General features: G+C 38.4%; 1 protein-coding gene across 1 annotated transcript in view; it reads right to left on the reverse strand.

Moving 5' to 3' along the window:
- Positions 1–222: 222 nt before the first annotated feature.
- The window catches only part of ADIPOR2 (adiponectin receptor 2), a 57524-nt gene continuing 33349 nt past the window's right edge, over positions 223–24397 (reverse strand). Inside the window, exons 3-8 of the mRNA XM_016224881.2 lie at positions 13988–14107; positions 11372–11543; positions 8299–8485; positions 7874–8061; positions 5167–5360; positions 223–3078 (exon numbers count right to left, since the gene is read on the reverse strand). Coding sequence (XP_016080367.2) covers positions 2950–3078; positions 5167–5360; positions 7874–8061; positions 8299–8485; positions 11372–11543; positions 13988–14107 — 990 coding nt within the window. The 3' untranslated portion in view covers positions 223–2949. The remainder of the gene's footprint in view (positions 3079–5166; positions 5361–7873; positions 8062–8298; positions 8486–11371; positions 11544–13987; positions 14108–24397) is intronic.

Genomic DNA, 24397 nt, shown 5'->3' on the forward strand with positions numbered 1-24397 from the left:
CATAAACTTTAATAATAAATTAAGAACTGCCCCCTTGGAGTTAGCCCTCCCCCCCATTCTAAACCTCGTCAGAAAGGTTGAGAAGTGAGCTGGGCATGAACACTTTGGTTTATGAATTCAGACTACAAAGTTCCTCAAAATACCTTAAGCTTCAGTGCTGAAATTGAAACTTCAAGTCAGAAATGCCAAAAGCTTTGGTAGTAAAAAAATACACAACATAAGTTCATTTTCCATTTGGTTCCTTTTATTAGAAGTTGAGAATACAGCAAGTAGGGAAATCCCATGGTGTGTGGAACCATCACATAGGTGCCTTTCTGAAACCCCAACCTTCTATGATCCCCAAAAATGTGCTTTGTGGCTTCAGCAATTTTTAAAGGGTAAGGAAAAAATACTGAAAAAGGCCACTATTTAATGGTGATAGTATGAAGCTGTAGAGGTCCTAACCAGCCTAGGGCCAAAAAAGAAAATTAAAAATCTGCACAGAGCAAGCAAGCCTCAGACTGCTGAGAGTAAGGCATTCAGGCGCCAACCTGGTGAGTTCTCAGCGAGCACAGTAAGACCACGTGCAGTGAGGCTGTTGGTAGTCAGTTGCACACAGACACAGACATATAAATGGGTGTGCGCACACTCACTCACCCACCCACCCCCACCCACCCCCACACACCCACACACACACACCCTCAAGAGAGATTTTTACTGGATTATACATCGTTGGTGTTAAATTTCATGTTTGCTAGGGGTTTGTGCTATATTGAACCAGATTCAGCTCCTCCTCTGGGGTGTGGGCTGACTGCTACCTCTGTTGGTGTTTCAAGGCTGAATCTTACACCCCGCACTTCAAAGTGCATGACCGAAGAGCAAGTCTGGCTTCTGATATGTGCTGTTGCTTCCACGGAGCTAAGTGAGCTTCCTTCCAGATGGCCACTGCCCTGCTGGACTGTCCCCTCAGAGGAAGTAATACTGCTCTTTATTCTGTCAGGCACTGAACCATTTCACCCACTGAGTCTTTTGCTGGGTCCACCTAGCACCTAGGGCAGTAACCTTACCCAGAACCAAAATACTCTTAAATTCCTCCCAAGTTCTAAAATGGATTTTTTTTCTTCCCGGTTTGCAGCTTTTGCTGGAGATTGGAAGAGGAGAAAAAGGAGAGAAAGAACTGAGAAAACCCTACACGGAACAAATGGGACACCCTTCCCACATCCCCAAACACCCAGTTGAGGATGCCAGCCCCCATGCTTAGGGCCTGTTTAGTTCTAATGCACACAATTCCAGGATGTAACAATCACCTGCAGTAAGTAACTGGATGACAGTAAGTAACCTAAGACTCTGGTGCTATGTGAGTGGTTTGCCTATGAGCCAAGATGAGGATTCTATGAACCAGAGCCTTCCCCTAAGACTCTCCCTTCACCATAACGGTACCTCAGAGACAGAAGCAATCTCTTTTTTTACTTCTAGTAGCTCTTCTAAGATACAGCTTTAAAGATCTACTGACTCCCTGGCAATAATATACAATTTCCTTTTAAAACTTGCCACCGTGCTATCCCTTAAAAATGGGGTTCAAGGGCTGCTACTACTCCATGGTGGGTATCGGGCCCTGCTTGGTATTTTTGTTCAAGGAGAGCTGATATGTTTGTCACACCGAGGTTCGCAAACACAGTGTACCAGGTGACACTCACCCTTCCTAACCCAAAGGAAGCATTCTCCCTAGCCCAGTAAATGAGCTCAGGAGGCACCTGGACAAGGCAGACTCTTGTGGCTGGCTTAATGCCAAGAATGATGTCAGAGAAAGGTCATTTTTATTCCCAGGGGTAGGATGGGTAGTTAGGGGCAGTTATTTTAATAAGAGGGATATTTCCAGGGTATCTCAAAACTCTGTAACAAGGATATAGAAAACTGTCACATCCCTGCAATCAAATAAAAATCACCACAAAATTCAACAGGATGCCAGGAAGTAATCAGATCAGCCCTGTAGCATTTCCAGAGCTCCTCCTCTGTCTCTACTACCCCTCTGCCAGCATAGTTTCTGAAGCAGGTGGCTCTACTCCTTAGAGTGGGTCATCAGCATAGAAAAGTTGGTCTAAGGACACCTTACCTAGAGCTTTTATCTACCATCCTGTTAGCCATTCACATGCTGCTCCCACTTAGAAAACACATACCATCTCCATCTACCTCAGGACTCCCCAAGGCTCTTAGGCAGAAGAGTGGTCATGTGACCACTGGGCAGGGGCTGTGCCCTCTGCCCCACCAGGGTCCAGGGTATGTCAGCCTCCAGAAGGCAGCGTGGTGCACCAAGGCATTATGCATTCTGGGCCATCACCTGATCCTCCTACAATCACTTTGTGCAAAATTGAAACAGTGTGTGGTACTTGCATGTTTCATTCTATACAAAAATTCTCCCACCCTCCCCTACCCCTATGTGTTAAACATTTATATAAATTCTTATTTAAACAGTAAGTTAGAAATCTTATTTACATTAATTTGTTTGTTCTCCCAAAAGAGCATCTAAAATCACACTCCCACCCCGTAACAGGATATAAATGTTCACCTAAATTGGTTTGTATTATTGTTTTAAGGAGAGAGAAAGGGAGAAGAATGAACTGCCAGCTAAACTGTTTCCCCGTCTTCTACAAATAAATACGATACGGATCAGAAGCCAGTTTGCCAAGGGTCTTGCAGAGCCCTCAATCAAGTACATCCCAAAAAATACGTCAGGGTTTGGGTCATTTCTCCTTTTCTCCAAATTGATGCACTCCATCCTTTGAGGTATGATTTATTTTTGTTTTTCTCTTCTCAGTCATGTGCCACATGGAGCCTCTGGGGTGTCACCAAGCACACGAGGCTGTCAAAGTTTTGGGGCTCCTCTGGTACTGGCATCAATGGCCAGGAAAGGAGAGGCCTGCAGGTGCTGCAGGCCCTGGTTCAGGGTCCCAGCCCTGGCTACTGTAGGTGTCACAGTGCATCCTCTTCACTGCAGCCTCCGCCGATCATGAAACGGAACTCCTGGAGATTTGAGACCCCGTGGAAGTGAACGAAAGCGCCAGCAACCACAAAGATGTGGAATAGCTGATGAGAGTGAAACTGGAGGCAAAAAAAAAAGAGAGGGGTGGAGAAACCCATGCATTATTAAAAGTCTGCTAAAGGTTCTTAAGATCATTTATGCTGAGCAGAGGGCAAGGAATGGATGTGACAGAGCTCAAATTTGAGGTGTCCACAGGTCTTGGGATATACATTAGGCATATCATATTTTGCTGAACTGAAGGCTAGCTGTCCCCAAAGAAATCAAGATGCTGCCGCTAAGGTCTAGACATGAAAATGTGCACACTTAACAGTGGATTATCTGGTGAACTCAGGGACAAATGATGGACACAGGCTCTCCTGCCAACAGGTCACAAAGACCCCAACGATCCCCTAATGTCTAGCAGTGGGCTACAGGTAGACAGAAGGGCATTTTCCTTCTTGCTGATGGATGTTTTTGTCATGGACTGAAGCACCTGAGCTATGGTCATTCAAATGTTAGAAAATGCACTCTATTAGAAAACCTAAAGGGATTTCCAGGATCAGGTACAAGGTCAAAACATACAGTGGCTAGAGTTTTTCCAGCTCAAAGGCTCTGGAATTACACAAACAACGTACTATATTGAAAGAATAGGAAAGCAGGACCTTTTACTTCCTTCTCAAGTCAGAAGCTGGCCTACAAATGTGTGATATTATCTATTTAACCTACTCTATAGAATGTTCAAAAGGGGTTATCAAATGCTCAGTGCACCAACCATTACTTCAACATCACACTATCCTGCCCAGCTGGCACGGCTCAGTGGTTGAGCATCAACCTATGATCCAGGAGGTCATGGTTCAATTACCGATCAGGGCACATGCCTGGGTTTCGGGCTTGATCCCCAGTAGGGGGTGTGCAGGAGGCAGTCAATCAATGACTCTCTCATCATTGATGTTTCTCTCTCTCTCCCTCCCTCTCCCTGAAATAAACATATTAAAAAAAAAAAAAAAAATCACACTATTCTCTCATTATAGTCTCAAAATTAAAAAGTACAGCAGCAAAAAAGGAAAAGAAAAAGTACAGCAGCAAAACAGTATTTATCAAGGAAAGACACTGATTTTGGAGTGTAAACTAGGTCTATAAGTCACATCCATAGTGATGTTTCCTGGGAAACCAAAGGAGACTCATTTGTCCCTAAAAGGAGAAAAGGTAAAAATCTCTCCATATCAATGTCAAAATTATGAGGAGGCAATCTTGAAGAGACAAATTAGCTAATTTGAAGCTCAAAAGATTGCCTAAATTAGTATTATCTTCATTTTACAGATAGCGAAACTAAATTTTAAAGAGACTATATATAATCAACTTAATCTATAACAACCAACAACAGGTTAAGGAACAGAATTCCAGAGGTCAGACTTCATATCAAACACCACTCCAATTCTGACTGTTGGAAGTTTCAGGCCATCTTCTGTTATAAAATTTTCCGTCTACTGGTCTCTTATATGTTCTTTGCCTCTTCTCTTTCCTCCTCTCTTACCATTAACTGTAATCTAGTTATCTCTACCTCCCATTCCAACCAAACACATATACACACTCATTCTCTCATTACAAGTCGCTAAATTTGGTGATCAAAAAGGACCTAAATAAAAATCTGGCCCCAAAGGGTGCATTGGTAGAAATCTGTTCCATCACCATCATTTCATAAATGAGGAAGCTGAGACAAAGAATGACTAAGTCACTTGCCAGTACAGTGCAGTATACAGGAGCACAGACTCTGATATTAGGCTAGCCTGATTCAAATTCTACCCCTACCACTGAACAGCCAGGTGCACTGGACAAGTTACCCATCTCCCTAAACCTCATTTCCTACTCTGCAAAACAGACACGTTAATAACAGCTGTTATACCTGCTAGGGCTAATATGTTATATGGGTAATCTGTGTGAACTGCTCACTCAGTCCTATGCCAGGCACCTAGTAAGTGCTCAATAAATACAGCTATTATTGTACTTATCACCCAGAGAAACACAACTCATGAGGAAGAATTAGGACTAGAATACACACCTATCAGGTTTTGAGTCTAAAACTTTTCCAATTATTTCACTTCCTAGTCTGCAAATAACCCACTAAGAGATAAGTATGTATACACAATAGCCACTCTGATCACACTTACCCAGATGTCACACTTGCCAGGAAAGAAGCGTTCAGGGATGCGGGCAGCATACAGAGCAGCCCCCGTGATATAGAGGCTGGCCATCAGCATCAACCAGCCAATCTGTCCTATGGTGGCAGCCTTCAGGAACCCCTCCGAGATGACATAGTGCAAGGCAGGAATGATTCCACTCAGGCCTAGGCCCAAAAACACTCCTAGGAATCACACAAATAAAGCAAAAATACAGAAGAGAAATCAGGAACAAGAAATAAATACTACAGCACAGAACCAGTAATTCTGTTAAACTAAATACTTCAAAGTAGAATGCAGTATTAGCTTCTAGTTTGAACAGAAAAAGGTTCTTCAAATCTAGGATACTGCCACCGGAGACAACACAGCTATGTTCTAAGAGACAGATCTATTTACAAATGCAAGGAGCCTCCTGCTGAGAGAGGCTTAGCTTAAGGAGTCAGCAGTCCTCAAAGCATGTTGTGAAGTATTTTAGAAATAGACAGCTCTAGGAGTTTGTTTAAACCTCCTTAAATTCTGCCTCTTTATAGACACAGGTTGTAATACAAAGCAATTTTACACATTTTATCTTCCCTTTAAAGCAACAGATATTCTGAGGTAGAACGGGGGAGGGAATGAGAGAGTGAGGTGAGGGTGAGGAAACAAAAGGTAGTTATTAGTTCTGATGAATTCCCAAACTATTTTTGGGAACTACACTCACCTAGAGGTTTATCCCTCCAAGCCTAAGAAAGAGAGATAGAGATAGATGATGATAGATGATGATGATGATGATGATGAGGATAGATAGATAGATAGATAGATAGATAGATAGATAGATAGATAGATAGATAGATAGATGATAGATAGATAGATAGATAGATAGATAGATAGATAGATAGATAGATAGATAGATAGATAGATAGATATAGATGATACATAGATACATAGATAGACAGATAGATAGATGCTTCTGAAAGTTCCCAGGCCCAAAAGTACCAATCAGGTACAGAAGTCTACAGAAGTCTATCAGAATCACTCCACCAAGCCCTACCTACTGCCTTCAAAATCATCTACAGCAGTGTTTTTCAAACTTCTGGATATGACCAACTAAGTGAGTCTGGATCAGGATTTTTTAAATGAACTAAAAATAACAAATATCAGACTGTGTCTCAAGTGGAGAGTTAAGCACTAATTTGTAAAAGTTTTATAATTGCTATTTGTCAATTTGTGTGTGTATGCACGTGTGTGTGCATGTGCGTGCATCCATGCAGGGTTGTAAGAGAAAAAAAATGTCATGATTTAAAAAGTTTGAAGGCAACTGATGTAAAACCACTTTGAAATCTGTGTCAACCAAAGCACCACATGAACTCCCTGCAAGAGCTCTAACTGCTCCTACATTTTTGACACAAAGACTTAAGAATGACGCTTGTAAAACAATCACTTGGTAAGCTTTCTCAAAAGAAAGGGGCATACTGCTTGCTTCAGACATTACTACAGAAGCTGCTGGTATGTAACAATATATGTATGCACACATGCATGTTCATTAATAAAACGGACATCAACAGAGAAGAGGAAAATGGCAACGCTCATCTCACAAAAGAAAGAAATCAAGCAGGTCTAAATAAAACTACTTCTTACCTCCACTCCTCACTAAAGAAAAATCACTGTGACCCTGTTCTTTCACTTGTTTTCTTCCTCTACATGCTAAGCAAAGGCTACCAATGGTCTTGCCTGTCACTGTCTCAGTCAAAGCTCAGGAACATGCTCTTCTGATGTACAAACAGCAGGATGTCCAGCTCTACTCAGCAAAGACGTTCTTATCTCCTGTGCTCAAGCAGGCATAACACCACAGTGAGATACTACTGAAAGCCAACCCTGACCACTGCTCGTTTGCTCATACAAACACTTAAACAAGGAAGAGGACAGAGTGTTACAACAAGGTCAGTTCTAACTCCTAATCTTCTAGGTAACTGCAGATGAACCATGTCTTAAATTTTAAATACTCAACAAGTTGTTTAAAAAAAAAAAAAATTGAAAGGAAAAATACTCCATTTAATACTTCTTATTCATTCTCAGTGGGCACTGGGTTTGATACTGGGAATAGAAAATTCAAGACACAGCCTTGGCTATAAGGAGTCCCCAGTCCAGTGGGAGACAAAAACCTGTCTCTGTTAGCCCTGTAACTTCTGTACTCCTACAGGAAAGTTCACCCAAGGTACTCAAAGGCTTCTGGCTTTCCATATGATCTCCAGCTTAACAGACATTATCCTAAAAATAAAAGGCCTCTTTATCCCTACATCACAAGAGATGTATGGTGCCTACAATAATAGAACACAATCAGTATGAAGTCTTACTTAGCTAAGCAGATTACACATTTTAAAATGAATATACAAAACAAAAATAACACCAAAAATACACCTCATGCTGAGAGTAAGAGGAATCGCTGTTTATTTTACAAAGGTTACAGAGCCCGTCTTATCGACAGTGTACGGCCATATACTCAAGTGAACTACACTGCCCCAAACACACTGGCTCACGTAGCTTACCACTGTTCCTCAACTCTAATGAACAATACATTAAAGCCCCTCAAGAGGAGGAGCAATGATTTATTCATCTCTGCATCACGAGTACACAGCATAATGCTTAGACAATGGTAGGCCTTTAGTAAATGACTGGTAAATAAATAACTGTTCAATGTAAAACCTCCATGTGCTCTTACCTGCTCGTACTCCTCGATACTGCGGGGTGGCAAACATGTCCCACTGGGAGACTATAATGGCTGCGATGCCCAGCACACAGATGACAATCAAGTAGATGAAGCAAGGTTGTGGGTTACAGTAGAAAGAATAATAAAGCCAAGGAACAAAACTTCCCATGATCAGAAGAGCAATACCAGAGTAATCCAGTCTAGGACAGAAAAAAAATCCATTTAACGTTAAAAATCACTGCTTACTACATGTTCACGTTAATCCCCCATGACATGAGCTAGCAATGACAGCTAAGAGGCATACTGGGGTGCTTGCTTTAAGTCTTTTTTTAAACTTTCTATGAGAGGACATTAATTCTGCCAGCTCTGCTAGACATTTTTCACTAACCCACTGACTCTAAATCATTGATCAAAATATAGACTTCACAGATACTTACTTAGAGAAGAGTCGGGAGACCCCTTCTGAGTGGCAGTAGACCGTGTGGAAGAGCCATGAAAAAGAAAGGCAGAGAATGGCCCCCAAGAAGAATAATCCAAAGACCACCTTCTCTTGCAGAGGGGCCACAAAGAAGATGTTTGGGCGAAACATATAAAAGATCCCCAGGCACAGGAAGAATACACAACCTAGGAAAAAAACACAGGGGAGAGAGAAAAGATATCCTTTTGAAGAGACAATGCTATGTGTTACTTATGTTTTCAATCCTTCACAATCAAAATGATAACTGGATTGAAAGTTCCACGAGAAAAATTTTCTAAATAACTGAAGCCTATCCAAAATTTTGGCCACTTCAGACATTGTTGGCATCATACACTTCTCAGCTTCATAAACTGAGTACACAAAATATAATCACTTATTTGTCTAAGAGCATAATCCAAAAATAAACCATACAATGCTTCTACTCTTAGAAAACTGCATCAGTCCACTTCTGTCTCTAGATCTAGTATGAAATTTCATTTATACCATTTTTTGGGCACATTTACAGTACAGCTTTCAAGGTCCATTTTGCATTTGCTTTTGCAATAAATTCCAATACCTCCAAACCCTGCCAAGAAATACAGCTTTCCTCCACCAATAGCTGTCAAGGAACACTATGCTTCTCTGGTCCTTACCACTTGGCCCAATATTCAAGAATTAAGGACAGTAAATGCCTATACAGACTATTTGATAAACAATTTTTACACTGTTCTTCACAGTAAGATGTCATGTTCTTACTGCTTAGAGAAGAGTCACTTAACAAAAGGAAGGCATAGATATTAAGAATTTAAACATTTGCTAAGTGATTCTGTTTGATCTATTTCATAAAGCATTTACCCTGGAGTTAGACGTCAACAACAAACTTGATTTCATTCTCTGTTCTATTCTCACTATATTAGCAAGGTAAGAACATGGGGACACAGTGGAAATCAAATGTGACAAGAAATGCAAGTCAAATGGGATATGGCCAGAAACTATTTAGTATACAATTGTTCTCCCCTTTATGCAGTTTCACTTTCTGCGGTACAGTTACCCATAGCCAACAGTGGTCTGAAAATATTAAATAAAAAATTCCAGAAAAAAACAATCCATAAGTTTTCAATTGCACACCACTCTGAGTAGCATGGTGAAATCTCAAGCCATCCCGCCCCAGGTCATGAATCACCCGTTTGACCACAGTGTATACACTTCCTGCCCATTTGGTCCCTTGGTAGCCGTCTCAGTTATCAGATTACTGGGGTATGTACGTGTGTGTGTATCACATTCACATAACTTTTATTATAGTATATTGTTATAATTGTTCTATTTTATTAATTATTATTGTTAATCTTTTACTGTGCCTAATTTATAACTTAAAACTTTATCGTAGGTATGTATGTATAGGAAAAAACATGGTATATATAGGGTTTGGTACTATATGTGGTTTCAGGTATCCACTGGGAGTCTTGGAACATAACGCCCTTGGATAACAGGGGACTGCTGTATTCACAAGGTTATGAAATTATCACTACTATTAAATTCCAGAACATTTTCATCACCCCAAAAAGAAGCCCTATATCTGTTAAGAGTCATATTTCATTCCCCAATCCCCACCCCAGACAACCACTAATCTACTTTCTGTCTCTGGATTTTCCCATTCTAGGTATTTCATGTATATGGATCATATAATATGTGGCCTTTTGTGCCTGGATTCTCCACTTAGCATGTTTTCAAGGCTCACTCATGTTGTAGCATGTATCAAGTAATATTTCACTGTATGGATATACCACATTTTATTTATCCATTCATCAGCTGATAGATTTTGGGCTGTTTCCACTTTTTAGCTATTACGAATAATGTTACTAAAAACATTCGTGTACTCATTTGTTTGTTTTTTGTGAACATGTTTTCAATTCTCTTGAATATATACCTAAGGAGTAAAATCGCTGGTAATTCTGTTTAACTATCTATCTGAAGACCTGCCAAACTGTTTTCCATAGAGGCTATACCGTTTTATATTCCTACCAGCAATGTATTTGAGTACTAATTTTTCCACATGCTTGCCAAGAGTTCTTATTTCCCATTTTCTTAATTACAGCCATTCTAGTGAGTATGGTGTGGTATTTCATTGTGTTTCTCAAAGTATTTGATCTGCGTTTCCCAAAATGACTCATGATGTTGAGCATCTTTTCATGTGTTTGTTGGCCATTTGTAGATCATATTGAAGAAATTACTATTTAGATGCTTTATTCATTTTTTAAACTGGGTTGTCTTCCTATTGTTTAGTTGTAAGAGTTCTTTAATAGACCATTATCAGATATATATTTTGCAAATATTTTCTCCTATTCTGTGGGTTACCTTTTCACTTTCTTGATAATGTCCTTTGACATACAAAACTTTTAATTTTGATACAGCCCAATTTATCCATTTTTTAATTTGTTTGCATATGCTTTACGTGTAAAAGCTAGGAAACTGTCATGTAACCCAAAATCACAAAGATTTATACCTATGTTTTCTCCTAATGATTTTATAGTTTTAGTTCTTATGATTGTCTTTAATCCATTTTGAGTTAATTTTTGTATATGGCATGAGGTAGGTGTCTGGCTTTATTCTTTTACATGTAGTTACTAGGTTATCCCCAATACCATTCTAGCTCTTCTTTAATATACAATCATGATGGAAAAAATACCATATATCACATTCTACTTTAAGTCAAACTGAAATGTAATTGTGAATATTTGAAGTAATGACTTTGAAAAAACAGTTTACTTCTATTCAATAACTACCTTTTTCTCAGTGTTCATTAAAATATTATACCACATTTTGTATAGTACCTTTCTCTTGGCCTGGTTCAAACACTGTCTGAAAATCCAGTAAAGAAAAATATGACTTAGCTGTAATAAAATCATAGTGCAAACCACAGAAACTGCATCATCAGAAATCCAGAAAACAAAATGGCAAATCCCAAATACATTTTTAAGTTCCATCCTTACCATCAAATAAATGGGGGTAAAAATTAATAAAGATCAATTCATTACACCACTGCTATTACATACCTAAGAGATGTGTCCAGATGTTGCCTGTCTCTGTGTGTATTCTGAAAATGCTCTTAAAACAGGCCCGGAAAGAAGGCATAGGGGGCCGGTGTCCATGTAAAAGGTAATCATTATCCTTGAGCCAGTCTGGTAGTACATCATGAGGGATTACTCGCCATCGACCTTCCCAAACCTAAAAGAAAAATATTATCAAATCCTTTGTGGTTTTAATTGTAACTTTAGCAACATTGGTCCCAAATAACAATCTCTTACATTTTCATATGAGAAAAATAACTTGTTTTTAGAAAGACAAACTCATTCAAAATTTACAATGTCCCATATTCTGATTTTTTAAAAACCAGACTAATCAAAAAGATATTTTTTAAATGGGGGAGCTTTTCTTAGGAAAGGGGAAGAGTAAATGCACTTATAGAACATGCACTAAAGAGTGGTTTCAAACTTTGTTTCATTCTGACTAAAAGTAGGGTGAGGGGTCCAAAGTCCCACCCATACAGATTCCTTTCTGTCCTCCACAACAGACTTTACCTCTGAAAAATCCGTGATAGTAAATATGATCATTTTTATACTTAATATTCCTGTTAGTGAAAAAAGAACTATATAGAATCATACTTTTGTGCCTTTTGCTAAAATCTCTTTCTCCCTTTACTCTCTCTTCTCTTCCTATCAGAGCAAATATGATGAAGTAGAAAAGAAAGAACAGAGGAGTCAGAAAATCTTGGATGTCTGGCATTAACTAGTTGAATGAGCTTTAATCACAAAATCACCAAGCCTCAGTTTCCTCATTTATAAACTGGGGATTATAGTGCTTCGATTACTTCATAAGAAAGTTATGAGGATCAAGTGAAATGACTCAAAGCACTTAAAAAATGAGTTAGCAAAACCCAACATCCACCCCAAAGGTGGTATTAACCCTAACCATCCCCAGAGGCTATCACTTGTCTGCAAATCAGTAACAAATCCACCCTCTTCATGCTGGAGAGATGACAGAGAAGTTTGGCCTCAACTGCCTTTCAAGCCCCTTCGCTCCCCTTGCTCCCTTTTCCTCACTGTCCCTCCCTATCACACTCGAAAGGAAAAGGAATCAGAAGTTTGGTATATCCTCTTTAAAAAGTTTGCAGCAAAAAAAAAAAAAAAATGCCCTATTTATTCTCTCATTAGCTGTTACATTGAAAGTTTTATGTACTTTATTCTTTATTTTTAGTTCAGAAAGAGAACAAAAAGGCAGTGAGGTTAACTACAGTACCCCACTGATAATATAAATATTAAAAATCCCCAGTGGCCCAGACACTAAATACATACTCAAGTTTGAGAGAATGAACATCAATGGGTTGCCTCCTGTACACACTCCAACTGGGGATCAAACACACAACCTAGGTACGTGCCCTAACCGGGAACTGAACCCAAAACCTTTTGGTATACGGGAAGATGCTCCAACCAACTGAGCCACCCAGCCAGGGCCTAAATGTGCTTTTTGATAAACAAAATATATCTTTTGTATCCTTCTGTGCTAATTCTCCTGAGTCAGCGATCACTAGAATAGATCTATTGTTTTGCTTGGCTTTTTTTCCACCAATTTTCAAACACTGATTAAAATTTCCTGGGCTCTAAGTAGACCCATAAATGTTTATACTCCTTCCCCATCCCTCTCCACCCATTTTGGAAGGGATGCCTATATTAGGATTATAATGTTTTCTTCTTGTCCTCCGGTATAAAGTACAATATTCTAAGTCAACTGACCCCAATTATTTCTACTGTCACTCTGAATAAAGAAAAACCTAAGTTTAGTTTTTAGGATCTATGACCACATGCATGAAAAGTCTTGGTTTCACAAAACCCATGAAAGAGCTGAGCACAAAAATTTCTCTGTAAATGATCAAGAGATTTCCAGGAATGTTTAATATGTAAATGAACTTACTTACACATATGCACAGACAACTGACTTATGTTGACTTTAGTTCATACCTGCCAGGGCCCTGACTGATCAGATTAATCAAATGGTGATAGATTTACCAGTGTCCCTGACCTATTTTCTCTAAGCAAGCAATCGCAATTCCAGTTACCATTTCAGAAAAGAAAAAAAAAAATCCCCACAATAGGTCCTAATGAATCAGAAAATGAATTGGAAGAAAAAACTTAAGACAGAAAATATACCAGCTAAACTGAAAACACTAGACACGTGTGTGAAAACCAGGCAATTCCTATCTAAAGAGTCATCTGATGACCCACAGAATCCCTAGAAAGAGTAGCAACTTGCCATCACAGTCAACAGCAGAAATAGATTCAAGGGACTTGGAGATGGCATCTTAGTATCTCCAGGCATTAACCACTCCCAATTTTGTTTCACCCTGCCTTGTCTAAATTATCAATAACCTATATTAGGAAAGATTTGTTTCCCAGTTGGACATTCCAGTTTCTCAAAACTTTACCATTGCTGCTACAGGCAAATGTATTATGCCTTGAACGGGGTTAAAGTCATGAGATTGCTTTTGTCTCCATTTTGCCACAGATTATCCCCAAAGCAAATCAAAGGGTAAGGTATTACCACTCTCCTTAAAGGTTTCTGTTTGGGAAGGGTGGATCATATAACACAAAAATGACAAGAAATTGCCATCATACCTTACAAACAAACTCTTCCATTCTTTCCATAGCATGATGGGCTTGTAAGAGAGGGGACATGCCCATAAATCCATCCTCTTCCTGAGAAACTCCATCATTACAGTCATGTTCCTCAGAGCTCTGCAAGGCAATCAGAGAAATAGTTAGGGATAGAGACCGGGGCCAATGAAAAAAATCAATACACTTTCCTTGAAGAATTATAATGAAATTCTCCTAAGGTCAAAACAAGGCCTCAAACAAGTAACAATACAGGAAGTAAAGTCAGTTTATTATAGAATTATGAGTATTAAAAATGAAAAACAGTTACTCAAGTTTTCTCTGACAAATGAACTATAACAACAGCATTCCTTTGTTTGTTTCAGTACCAAATTCCTGGAACATGAATGGTTTGGTTTTTGTTTTAAGAATTATATTCACAGACCACATAATACTATTAAAGTTACAGAGGAATTACTGAGTTGAAAATCTCCAAGAACCCCACCTGGTTACATATAAAATAAATAATTGTAATACAATGTGCTCTAGGGGAAAAGGAGAAAAAAACATTTACTAAAGTCTTAAAAAATAATGCTAAAAAAATAGATAAGGATTAAATAAAGAAGGGGAGCATTTCTTTAAAATAAAGAAAGGGCTTTATACAGGCTATCTACCTTAATGCTGACAACCACCTTATTAGGTAAGTGTTCTTATCTAATTTAACATGTAAAAAAAATTAGGCAAATAGGTTAAATAGCTTGCCTACGGTTAAAACTGGTAATGTAAAAAAGTAAAGTCTTTCCCCATTCTTGAAGAAATGATCAATTTGTCTAAGAAAATGGAGGAAGAAATGCCAATCTGGTAAGACCTTAAGGGATAAATCACTAAAATTAAGATTTGTTGCCAGATCAAGCTTCATACTAGTTTAGAAAGGAAGATATTTGTAAGAAGGGAAATGGACTGAGATAAAAGTCAGGAGACCCAAGTAGTAAGCCTGTTCTGCCACTAATTTTGATCTTTAGACAAGTCTCTCAACCTTTCTGAGCCTCAATTTTCTCATTCTATCTAAAAGGAGTTTAAACTAAACCTCTACAGCCTCCTCCATTCTCTCAAGTTCTGAGATTGTGTAACTCAATGACTAATGACTGCACGAGAGAACTGTAATTCCACATCTAAGAGTCCATTAGATGAATAGTACGACTAACATGACTTCATAAAGAAATGAACTGATCTTCCACCTCCAATCAGAAACAAATTGGTAAGGATGAACATGCGGAAGTAATAGATAATCTACCACAACACCCAAATTTGCATGTTTAATAAGAAATTCTAAGATTTTATTTTTCTACTCTTTACTTTCCAAGATAGTTAGAGGCTATCAAGCTGTATGTCAGACAAGTTACACACCCAATCTCAATTTTTTTTTAAATCATGTTCTCAAAGAAATCTATCTTGAACTGATTCTCTACACTCTTAACAATAAAATGCTCCCCTTCTTTATTTAATCCTTACCTATTTTTTTTAGCATTATTTTTTAATCCTCACCCAAGGATATGCTTTTATTGATTTTAGAGAGAGGAAGGGAGAGAGGAAGAAAAAGAAACATCGATCAGTTGCTTCCCTCCCATACGCACCCAGACCAGGGATCGAACCCACAATCTAGGTATGTGCCCAAACTAGGAATTGAACCAGCAACCTTTGGGTTGCTGGCCAGGGCACCTATCTATCATTCAGTGCCTCTATCCCATCATGTCTCTTGTTTAAAACTCTTCCTTAATTACCAGCCTAGCTGTTCTCAACCTTTCTTTCACGGCTTCCACCACCCCACCCCCACCCCACCTCTAGCATTTTTTGATTGCTTCTCCCATCCCCATGAAATTTTAACAACACAGATATACTATATATCTGTTTATGTGCTGTGGCCCTTTGGAGGGATACAAAGCACTGTATTATTTAAGAGTTCTTCACTCCTTACAAACGAGAAACAATTTTCACCAGAGAATATATACCCTACCTAACCCTCCTCTCTTTAGCACTTAAAATTTGTACCCCTCACTGGACAACTAATAAAATCTCTGATAACAGCTTGTTTTATTGACTTACACTATTTTATTTAATGTTTAACAGAGTTTTACATTTTTAGTATATCATTTCCTAAATTAGATTTTAAGTTAAGTGTCTGTCTTCTTCCCATGGCACTCAGAACAGCAATATTTTATATACTTACACAGTAGCTAAATTAATGCTTTAAAAGATTTTTTAACAAAAAATTTAAAAGGACTATGTCTAATTAAACAAAAATAATAAAATTCCATTAAAACATCAATTGTATGAAAACTGAATAGACAATAGCTTGAAATGATAAGCAGACCAACTGTAAAGTACCAAATATAAATTCATATATAAAATATAAAATAGCTCAAATATTTATGCATGTTCAGCATGTATATGATTATTCACCAAAAAACACACACAAGAACTCAACCTTGATTATCATACAAATTATGGCAGCATTTTCCCATAGACCTACAAATAAGCATATAAAACAGAACCACAGTTAAGTGTTTCCTATATACTATCATAAGTAAAACCTAAGTTGTACACAGTCTGAAATATCAATAGGATTACTTACAACCAGTTCATTTTCAGGCTAAATGTGTTTGGATCCATAGAGGATTGCTGATAGGAAAAGATAAGCCAGCCTTGCTAGCAGAAGAAAGGGCATTTCACACACTTAACCTTAAATTCTGTTACAGATTTAGATTTAAAAAAATGATAGGGTGCCTCTCTCAGTAGGCACTCACCACTACACAAGTCTGTAGGGAAGAGAGAATTGTTCAACCTCCCAATCACAGGGAGGGAAGAGGAACAATGACATTGCTGTTGGAGAAAGAACAGCTTTTGTGTCTTCAGCAGTGCTAAGAGATATTTATTGAAAGAAAACAGAAGTACATTCGAAATGTAGGATGTATAGTTGAGTCAAACACCAGCAAGGGGTCAAAGACTGTTTATCCATTTAATCAAACATGTCTTAGGAAAAGGTGGCTTGCCATATAGAAATTAAGCCTGAGTCTAGCCCAGCTGACGTGGCTCAGTGGCTGAGCATTGACCTATGAACCAGGTCACAATTCTATTCTCGGTCAGAGCACATGCCCAGGTTTTGGGCTTGATCCCCAGTAGGGGGCTTGCAGGAGGCAGCTGATGAATAACTCTAATAATTGATATTTCTCTCTCTCTCCCCCCCCTTCTCCCTTCCTCTCTCTAAAATCAATAATAAATAAATAAAAAGTGAATCTGGCCCTGGCCAGTGTGGCTCACTTGGTTGGGTGTTGCCCTGTGCACCGAAAGGTTGGCAGCTCGATTCCTGGTCAAGGCACACGCCCAGGGTTGTGGGCTCAATCCCCGGTAGATGTGCAGAAGGCATCCAGTTGATGTTTCACTCTTACATCAATGTTTCTCTTTCTTCCTCTCCCTTCCTCTCTCTCTAAAAATGAGTAAACTACTCTTTTAAAAATAAAAATAAAAATGAGTCTGAAGCCGGATAAATTCTGTAATCCTTGAAAGATTACAATCTCTCTAAGCATCAGTTTCCTTATCTGTAAAATAATTTTACAATATTGTACCTACATTGCAGGTCTGTTTTAAGGATCAAAGGTAATAACAGAAATTATCATAGGTCCTAGGACCCAGAAAGCAATACATAAATGATGGTCTTTATTATTATAATGATGGACTAGGCACCAAGAACATTAAAGTAGGTATTACAACCTAATGGAGAGGATATGCATGTAAGTAAACAACTACAGCAATGAGCTGGTAAAGAGTATGAAAAGGGTCTAATGCAAACACAAAAAACAATTAACTCCGGCACTGCTGAGAAATTTTCTAGAAAGGTTAACTTCTGAACCAAGCCCTGGAAAATGCATTCAAGAGTCAAACATGGCTCTAGCCGGTTAGAGCATTGACCTGCGGACTGAGGGGTCCCAGATTCGATTCTAGCCAAGGGCATGTACCTCGGTTGCAGGCTCAATCCCTGGCCCTGGTGAGGGCACATGCAGGAGGCAACCAATCAATGTGTCTCTCTCACATTGATGTTTTTCTCTCTCTCTCTCCTTTCCACTCTCCGAAAAGCAATGAGAAAAATATCCTCAGATGAGGATTTTAAAAAAAATAAAAGGGTCAAACATGACTGGGAAAGGCATGACAAGCAAAGGTAATAGCAAGTGTCCAAATACACAGAGGAAAGAAAAGGCATGACACAAATAATATGCAGTTTAGCATGGATGCGGCAAAAAGTAAATTAAATGTAATGCGAAACTGTAAAAGGCAAGTACAAAATAACCCAAATGTCCGTAAATAGATGGATAAACATGTGGCATCTCTATACAACAGATATGACTGGGCTACAAAAAGAAATAAAGTTCTGACACATGCTACCACATTGATGAACCCCTAAGAAGATGATGCTCAGTGAAATGTGCCACACACAAAAGGGCAAATATTGTACAATTCCACTAATATGAAATACCAAGAAGAGGCAAATTCACAGAGAAAGTCCCTTAGAGGTTACCAAGGACTGGGAAAGGAGAAGGAACAGACGGAGAGTTATTCCTTAATAGGTAGAAAGTTTCTGTTAGTGGTGATGAAAAGTTTTGGAAATAGTGGTAATGACTGCACAACACTGTGAAGTAATTAGTGCCACAGAATTGAACACTTAAAAATGGTTAGCCCAGCCGGGCATGGCTCAGCGGTTGAGCATCGATCTAGGATCCAGGAGATCATGGTTTGATTCCCAGTCAGGGCACATGCCTGGGCTGTGGGCTTAATCCCCAGTCGGGGTTGTGCAGGAGGCAGCCGATCAATGACTCTCTCTCTCATCACTGATGACTCTATCTCTCTCTCTCTCTTCCTCTTTCAATAAAGGTATCTTAAAAAAAAAAAAAAGAAAAAAAATTTGGTTAGAATGGCAAATTTTATGTTATATATTTTATCACAAGAGAATAATTCAAAAACGAAGGTAAAGAGGTTCATAGCAGCATTAGATGGCACTGCCTGGTTTTGCAGATAACAGTCAAAAACCAAAAACAACCCAACTATCTATCAATAAGAAAACCGAAGTGTGATATATTTATATAACAAAACAAAACACTACTCAGTAATTTTTTTAAAAAAATACTGACATAGCCCGGCCGGGTGTGGCTCAGCGGTTGAGCATCGACCTGGGATCCAGGCGATCGGGGTTCAGTTCCCGGTCAGAGCACATGCCCGGGTTGCGGGCTTGATCAATGACTCTCTCATCATTGATGTTTCTGTCTCTGTCTCTCCCTCTCCTTTCCTCTCTCTGAAATCAATAAAGATATATTTAAAAAAAAAAAAAAAAAAAATACTGACATATAAAGTAATATGGGTAAGTAGCAAAAACATACCAAGTGAAAGAAGCTAATCATAAAGAGTATGTATTGTATGATTCCATATTATTAAGTGCAGCAACAAGCAAAACAAGTCTATTGTGGTAGAAGTCAGAAGAGTGGTAATCTCTGAGAATGGGTGTGATATGGACAAGGGTTACTGATTCAAAAAGGGCATAAGAGAAGTGTCTGAAGTGATGGAAATAATGTGAATCTTGATCTTTGTGATGGTCATTTATATATGTAGTGTCATTGCGCTATGTATTTAAGATTTGGGTATTTTAAATTATCCCAATAAAATGTTAAAAAAAAAACACAACAGAAGGGGGGAGGAATGAAGATAGTTAGGTAGGAACCAGCTCCTTAAAGGCTTTTGATATTAAGGTGCTTTAGGCTTTATCCTGTAGACAAAGGTGAGCATTTAAATGATATGAGGTTGGGGCAAGCGGGAGCATTATTAAATTTGCATTTAGAAACTATTACTTTGCCAACAGAGAAAGGCCACATTGAGGAAGGGAAACAAGAAGTAGAGAAATAAATTAAGAAAATACTTTAAAAGTCTAATGCAGTTGTTGCTCCCCCCACCTCAAATCTGGCAGTATGTGAAGTCATTTTTACTTGTCAAAAGTGGGGGGAATGCCACTGGTATCTAGTAGGAAGGGCCAGGATGCTGTTAAACATCCTGCAATGCAAAGGACAGCTCCCCACAACAAAGAAGTATCTGGCCAAAATGTCAATAGTGTCTGAGAAACTGATCTAAAGAAATGCCGAGAGGGTCTATACACTTCAAATTATACATGCCACAGTGCAGTATTATGTGCTTACATCAGAAAAAAAAAATATTTTATCAGATACTTCACTATGAAAAATGCTAATAAGTGAGCTATTCACTAAATAAAAGTATTCATTTAGTCCTAGCCACTTTGGCTCAGTGGTTAGAGCATCTGCACGCGGACTGAAAGGTCCCGGGTTCAATTCTAGCCAAGGGTATTTACCTCGGTTGCAGGCTCAATCCCCGGCCCTGGTCGGGGCTCATGCGGGAGGTAACCAATCGGTGGCTCTCTCTCACATGGATGTTTCACTCTCCCTCTCTCTCTCTCCCCCACTCTCTGAAAAAGAATGGAAAAATATTCTCGGGTGAGGATTAAGAAAAAAAAAAAGAAAGTATTCATTGAGCAGCTACTATTTTACAGATGAGGAACCTAAGGTTAAATGATTTGTTCAAAGTCACACACTTAGAAAATGCCAGAGTCAGATTTTAACTCAGGTCCATATAGTTGCAAAGTTCATACTCTATTCTTTCCACTCGCAGTTTTCTAGTTATGACACTGCCTGATTTTGGAGGTAACAGACATTTGGCCAAAGGCCATAACACATACAGGCAGGCCTTGCTTTGCGTGGTAGTACAGGATATACTAAAGATGGTTGTAAGTCAAAACCCTGTAAAAAAATTTTAATAACCAATGGGGGACACAGTTAATAATGGGGTGAAGGCCTGGGGAAGGGGTGGGAGCAAAGTGGAGGGGGTCAATTTGGGGGGGGGGAATGAGCCACCTGTAATACTCTCAACAATAAAGATAAATTAAAAAAATAAAAATAAAAAAATTTTTAAAAATAACCAATGGGGAAATGACTATTCCACCATGACCTTAAAAAATTTTTGTCAAACCATTAAAAACTGTCAGTTTATCTCAGATGCTATATTTTAAAATAGAAACACTGAGAATTAAGTATTTACTTATTTCTTTAAAACTTACCAGGAGTAACTGGAACAGTGCTTGCCTTCCTGTGGTATAACTTACAATACAAAGTGAGCATCTTTTCTGTGCCTTGGCAAATTGCCATACTCCTAAATTTGGATCAACTTTCAGCATATTATTCTTTGCACATTCAGTGTCCTAAAATATCTTTAAGAGTTCCTTTAAGTTGACTTTTTTTCCTTTATCGTTTCTCTGGACATCCTCATCCTTTTGGTCACATACACTTGACTCATTTATGTTGGCAAATTTGCCTTCTCTAAGTTCCTCTGGCTGCCTACTTGAACTCTCTTAAGTGGCGTGTGTCAACATTACCACAGCCAGCTATTTCTTCTGTAATCCATTTATGTTTGACTTTCACTTTCAGCATTTTCATTTTTCCTTTCTTTGCTTCACTTTTTAAACAATATTTATTTCTTAGAGAGAGAGGAAGGAAGAAGGAAAGAGAGAGAAAAACGTAGGTGTGAGAGTAGGACATCAATCAGCTGCCTTCTACAAGCCCCCTATTAGGGACTGAGCCTGAAACCTGGCATGTGCCCTGACCAGGAATCAAACCAGCAACCTTTCAGTGCACAAGACAACACCCAACCAACTGAGCCACACCAGCCAGGGCTCTTTGCTTCACTTTTATCTTCATTAGCCAATTCCCACCTTTGATTAATAATTTTCGTAAAAAATCACATAGATTTATCACTAGGAAGCAACACAACTATACACTTTGCCTGTCTTGTGCATTATGAATAACAGAAGTCCAATAACCAGTCACTGATAGACTTCAAAGAAGTGACATGATTAGTCGCTGACCATGACAAACATCTATTATCTAGCAGAAAAGCTTGTACTCTATGCAATTACTCACAGTAAAACACCATGATAACTAAAGTTTGAACCATATGGTTCAGGAGCTATTATTACTTAACTAACCCACGGCAACAAACTCATATATACTGGAAATTTTCAAAGCATTAGGGCTGCCTGTATGCATCTTCTCGTCACATCTATCACAACCATCCTTTCTTATCTAAAATGGGTGCTTCTAAAAAAGCTAATCTCAGTCCAAGAGAATGCATTATTACTGTTGGTAAGATTTCCATCCGGTGGTCCAGTATATGTTATCAGGTCAGAGGTAAGAAATACATATTACAGTAAAGAGAAATACTTCCATCCACCCTAGTATGTCAGCAAGATTTCTGAATTTTTATTAGAAAGTTTCCCTCAGAAGCACAAAATACTAATACATCTATTATTTATCATGTATCATCCCCAATTCTCACCCTCCTGTAACAAAATACTCACAAATATATCCTCAAAAAACTTCTTAAATGCTAGATCATAATTAGCCATTTATTGTGTACAAGTATTATAGAGTTGCTAACTAGGGATCTGTGTGGAGTGGGTGGTGGCAAATACAGTTCCCTGGGTTAGACAGGATAACGAGTAGGAATAAAGCGGCAGAGTCAAAAATTGGCCACAAAACAGAATTTAAAAAAAAAAAAAAATGCTTTCTCTTAGGGTATGTGGGCAAGTTTATAGCTATGCCACATAGTTATGCTTGAGAAAACCTACACTGGGCACTATATATAAAATAGGCTGGCCCTGGCCAGTGTGGTTCAATAGTTAGAGCGTCAGCTCGAGCACCGAAGGGTTGAGGGCTCAATTCCTGGTCAGGGCATGTACCTTGGTTTTAGGTTCACTCCCGGCTCCAGTCAGGGCACATGTGGAAGCCACACAGTCAATGTGTCTCTCACATTGACATTTCTTTTTCTCTCTCTCCCTCTCTCCCCCTCCTTCCCTCCCTTCCGTTCTCTGAAAAGCAATAGAAAAATATCCTCAGGTGAGGGTTAACAACAAAAAAAGTCTCTGTCTTCCAATATTAACTCTAAAGAACTACCTTGTCATAAGTAGAAATTACTTTCAATTTCCCACCTAGCAGCCGCTACACCACATACCCAAAGATCTCTCTTTCAACACCGAATGGCATCTATATTAAGATGATCACATACAAGTGTTAAATATATACTATGTTCTGTTCTATGGTCATACCTCTAACCTTTATCAAAACAAATTATGAAGAAAAACAGGACATTATGAAAGATTAAAGAATTAAAACCAAAGCTGCCTAACATTAAGGCATAAAACTTAATTCCATAAGGCTTTCTATGAATAAATCACTATATTTAAACTTAACTTAAAGAGAGAAGTCAAAACAATGAAGTGCGTACAAAACACTTTTTAACATTTTTCTCCTCCTGCATTCAGTGAGTCCATCTGTGATAAGACTGAGATTGGTTATATTTCAAAAATATAATGATATTTGACTCTGATGATCTGTCTAAAGTGCAACCTAAAATGATAGTTCTCTAGAATGTGCCTTTGGAAAGACAGAATCATAAAGATCAAAGGCTTTTAAGATCAGTTTAATATGAAATAATTCATGAATCTACTGGGCATTTACCTGTTTCAGCCTGACTCACTTCAGCAGAGCAGCAATTTTCAACTGGTATGCTGCAAGCATTTTTAAAACATGCAATAGCTGACTATTTAGTTGGGCAGATAAAAAAATGACAACAGTCAACACAACAACTGGTCTGGTGTGAATGAATTAAAAGTATGCCTATTTTTTGTCAGATCAGCAAAATATATAACATATATTTTGGCGTGCCACAGAATTTTAGCAATTAGTTTATGTGTGCCATGAGATGAAAAACATTGAAAATCACTGTAATACAAATATTTATTAAGAGGGTTTTTTAAAAGATGAGTAAAATATAGTCTGTTTTCCATGGGCTTACACTCCAATAAGGGATTGAATTAGCCACATAAATGACTATAATAGAAATAAGGTATAGTTAGTTTAAAGACAGGGAGTGTGGGACTCAGGAAAGGTTGAATGAGGAATAGAATTTTAAAAGATGAAATGAACAGCAATAGTCAAGAGGGAAAAGGAAACTGAAACTTAGGATGCCTTTAGGGATAAATTATATATTGAAATACTAGTTGAAGTCAGTAAACAAAGTGCCACAGAGATCCATAATCATAATACCATCTACAGTTAGAAGATTAAAGTAAAGTAAATGTAAAATACCCAGGGCTGGGAACAGTAAATATTTAATTAAAATGTGTCTGCCTTTATAGATGTCATTGAGAACTGAGACCTTCTACATTCACATAATTTAATGATAAAGAAGAATCTAAAGACCTTACATCAACAAAACTTTATCATTTGTTCCAGGAAATTCTTGCCCAGGAAGATAAGGATACAAACCAGT

Source organism: Miniopterus natalensis, chromosome 2, assembly GCF_054644295.1.
Source record: "Miniopterus natalensis isolate mMinNat1 chromosome 2, mMinNat1.hap1, whole genome shotgun sequence".
NCBI lineage: Eukaryota > Metazoa > Chordata > Mammalia > Chiroptera > Miniopteridae > Miniopterus > Miniopterus natalensis.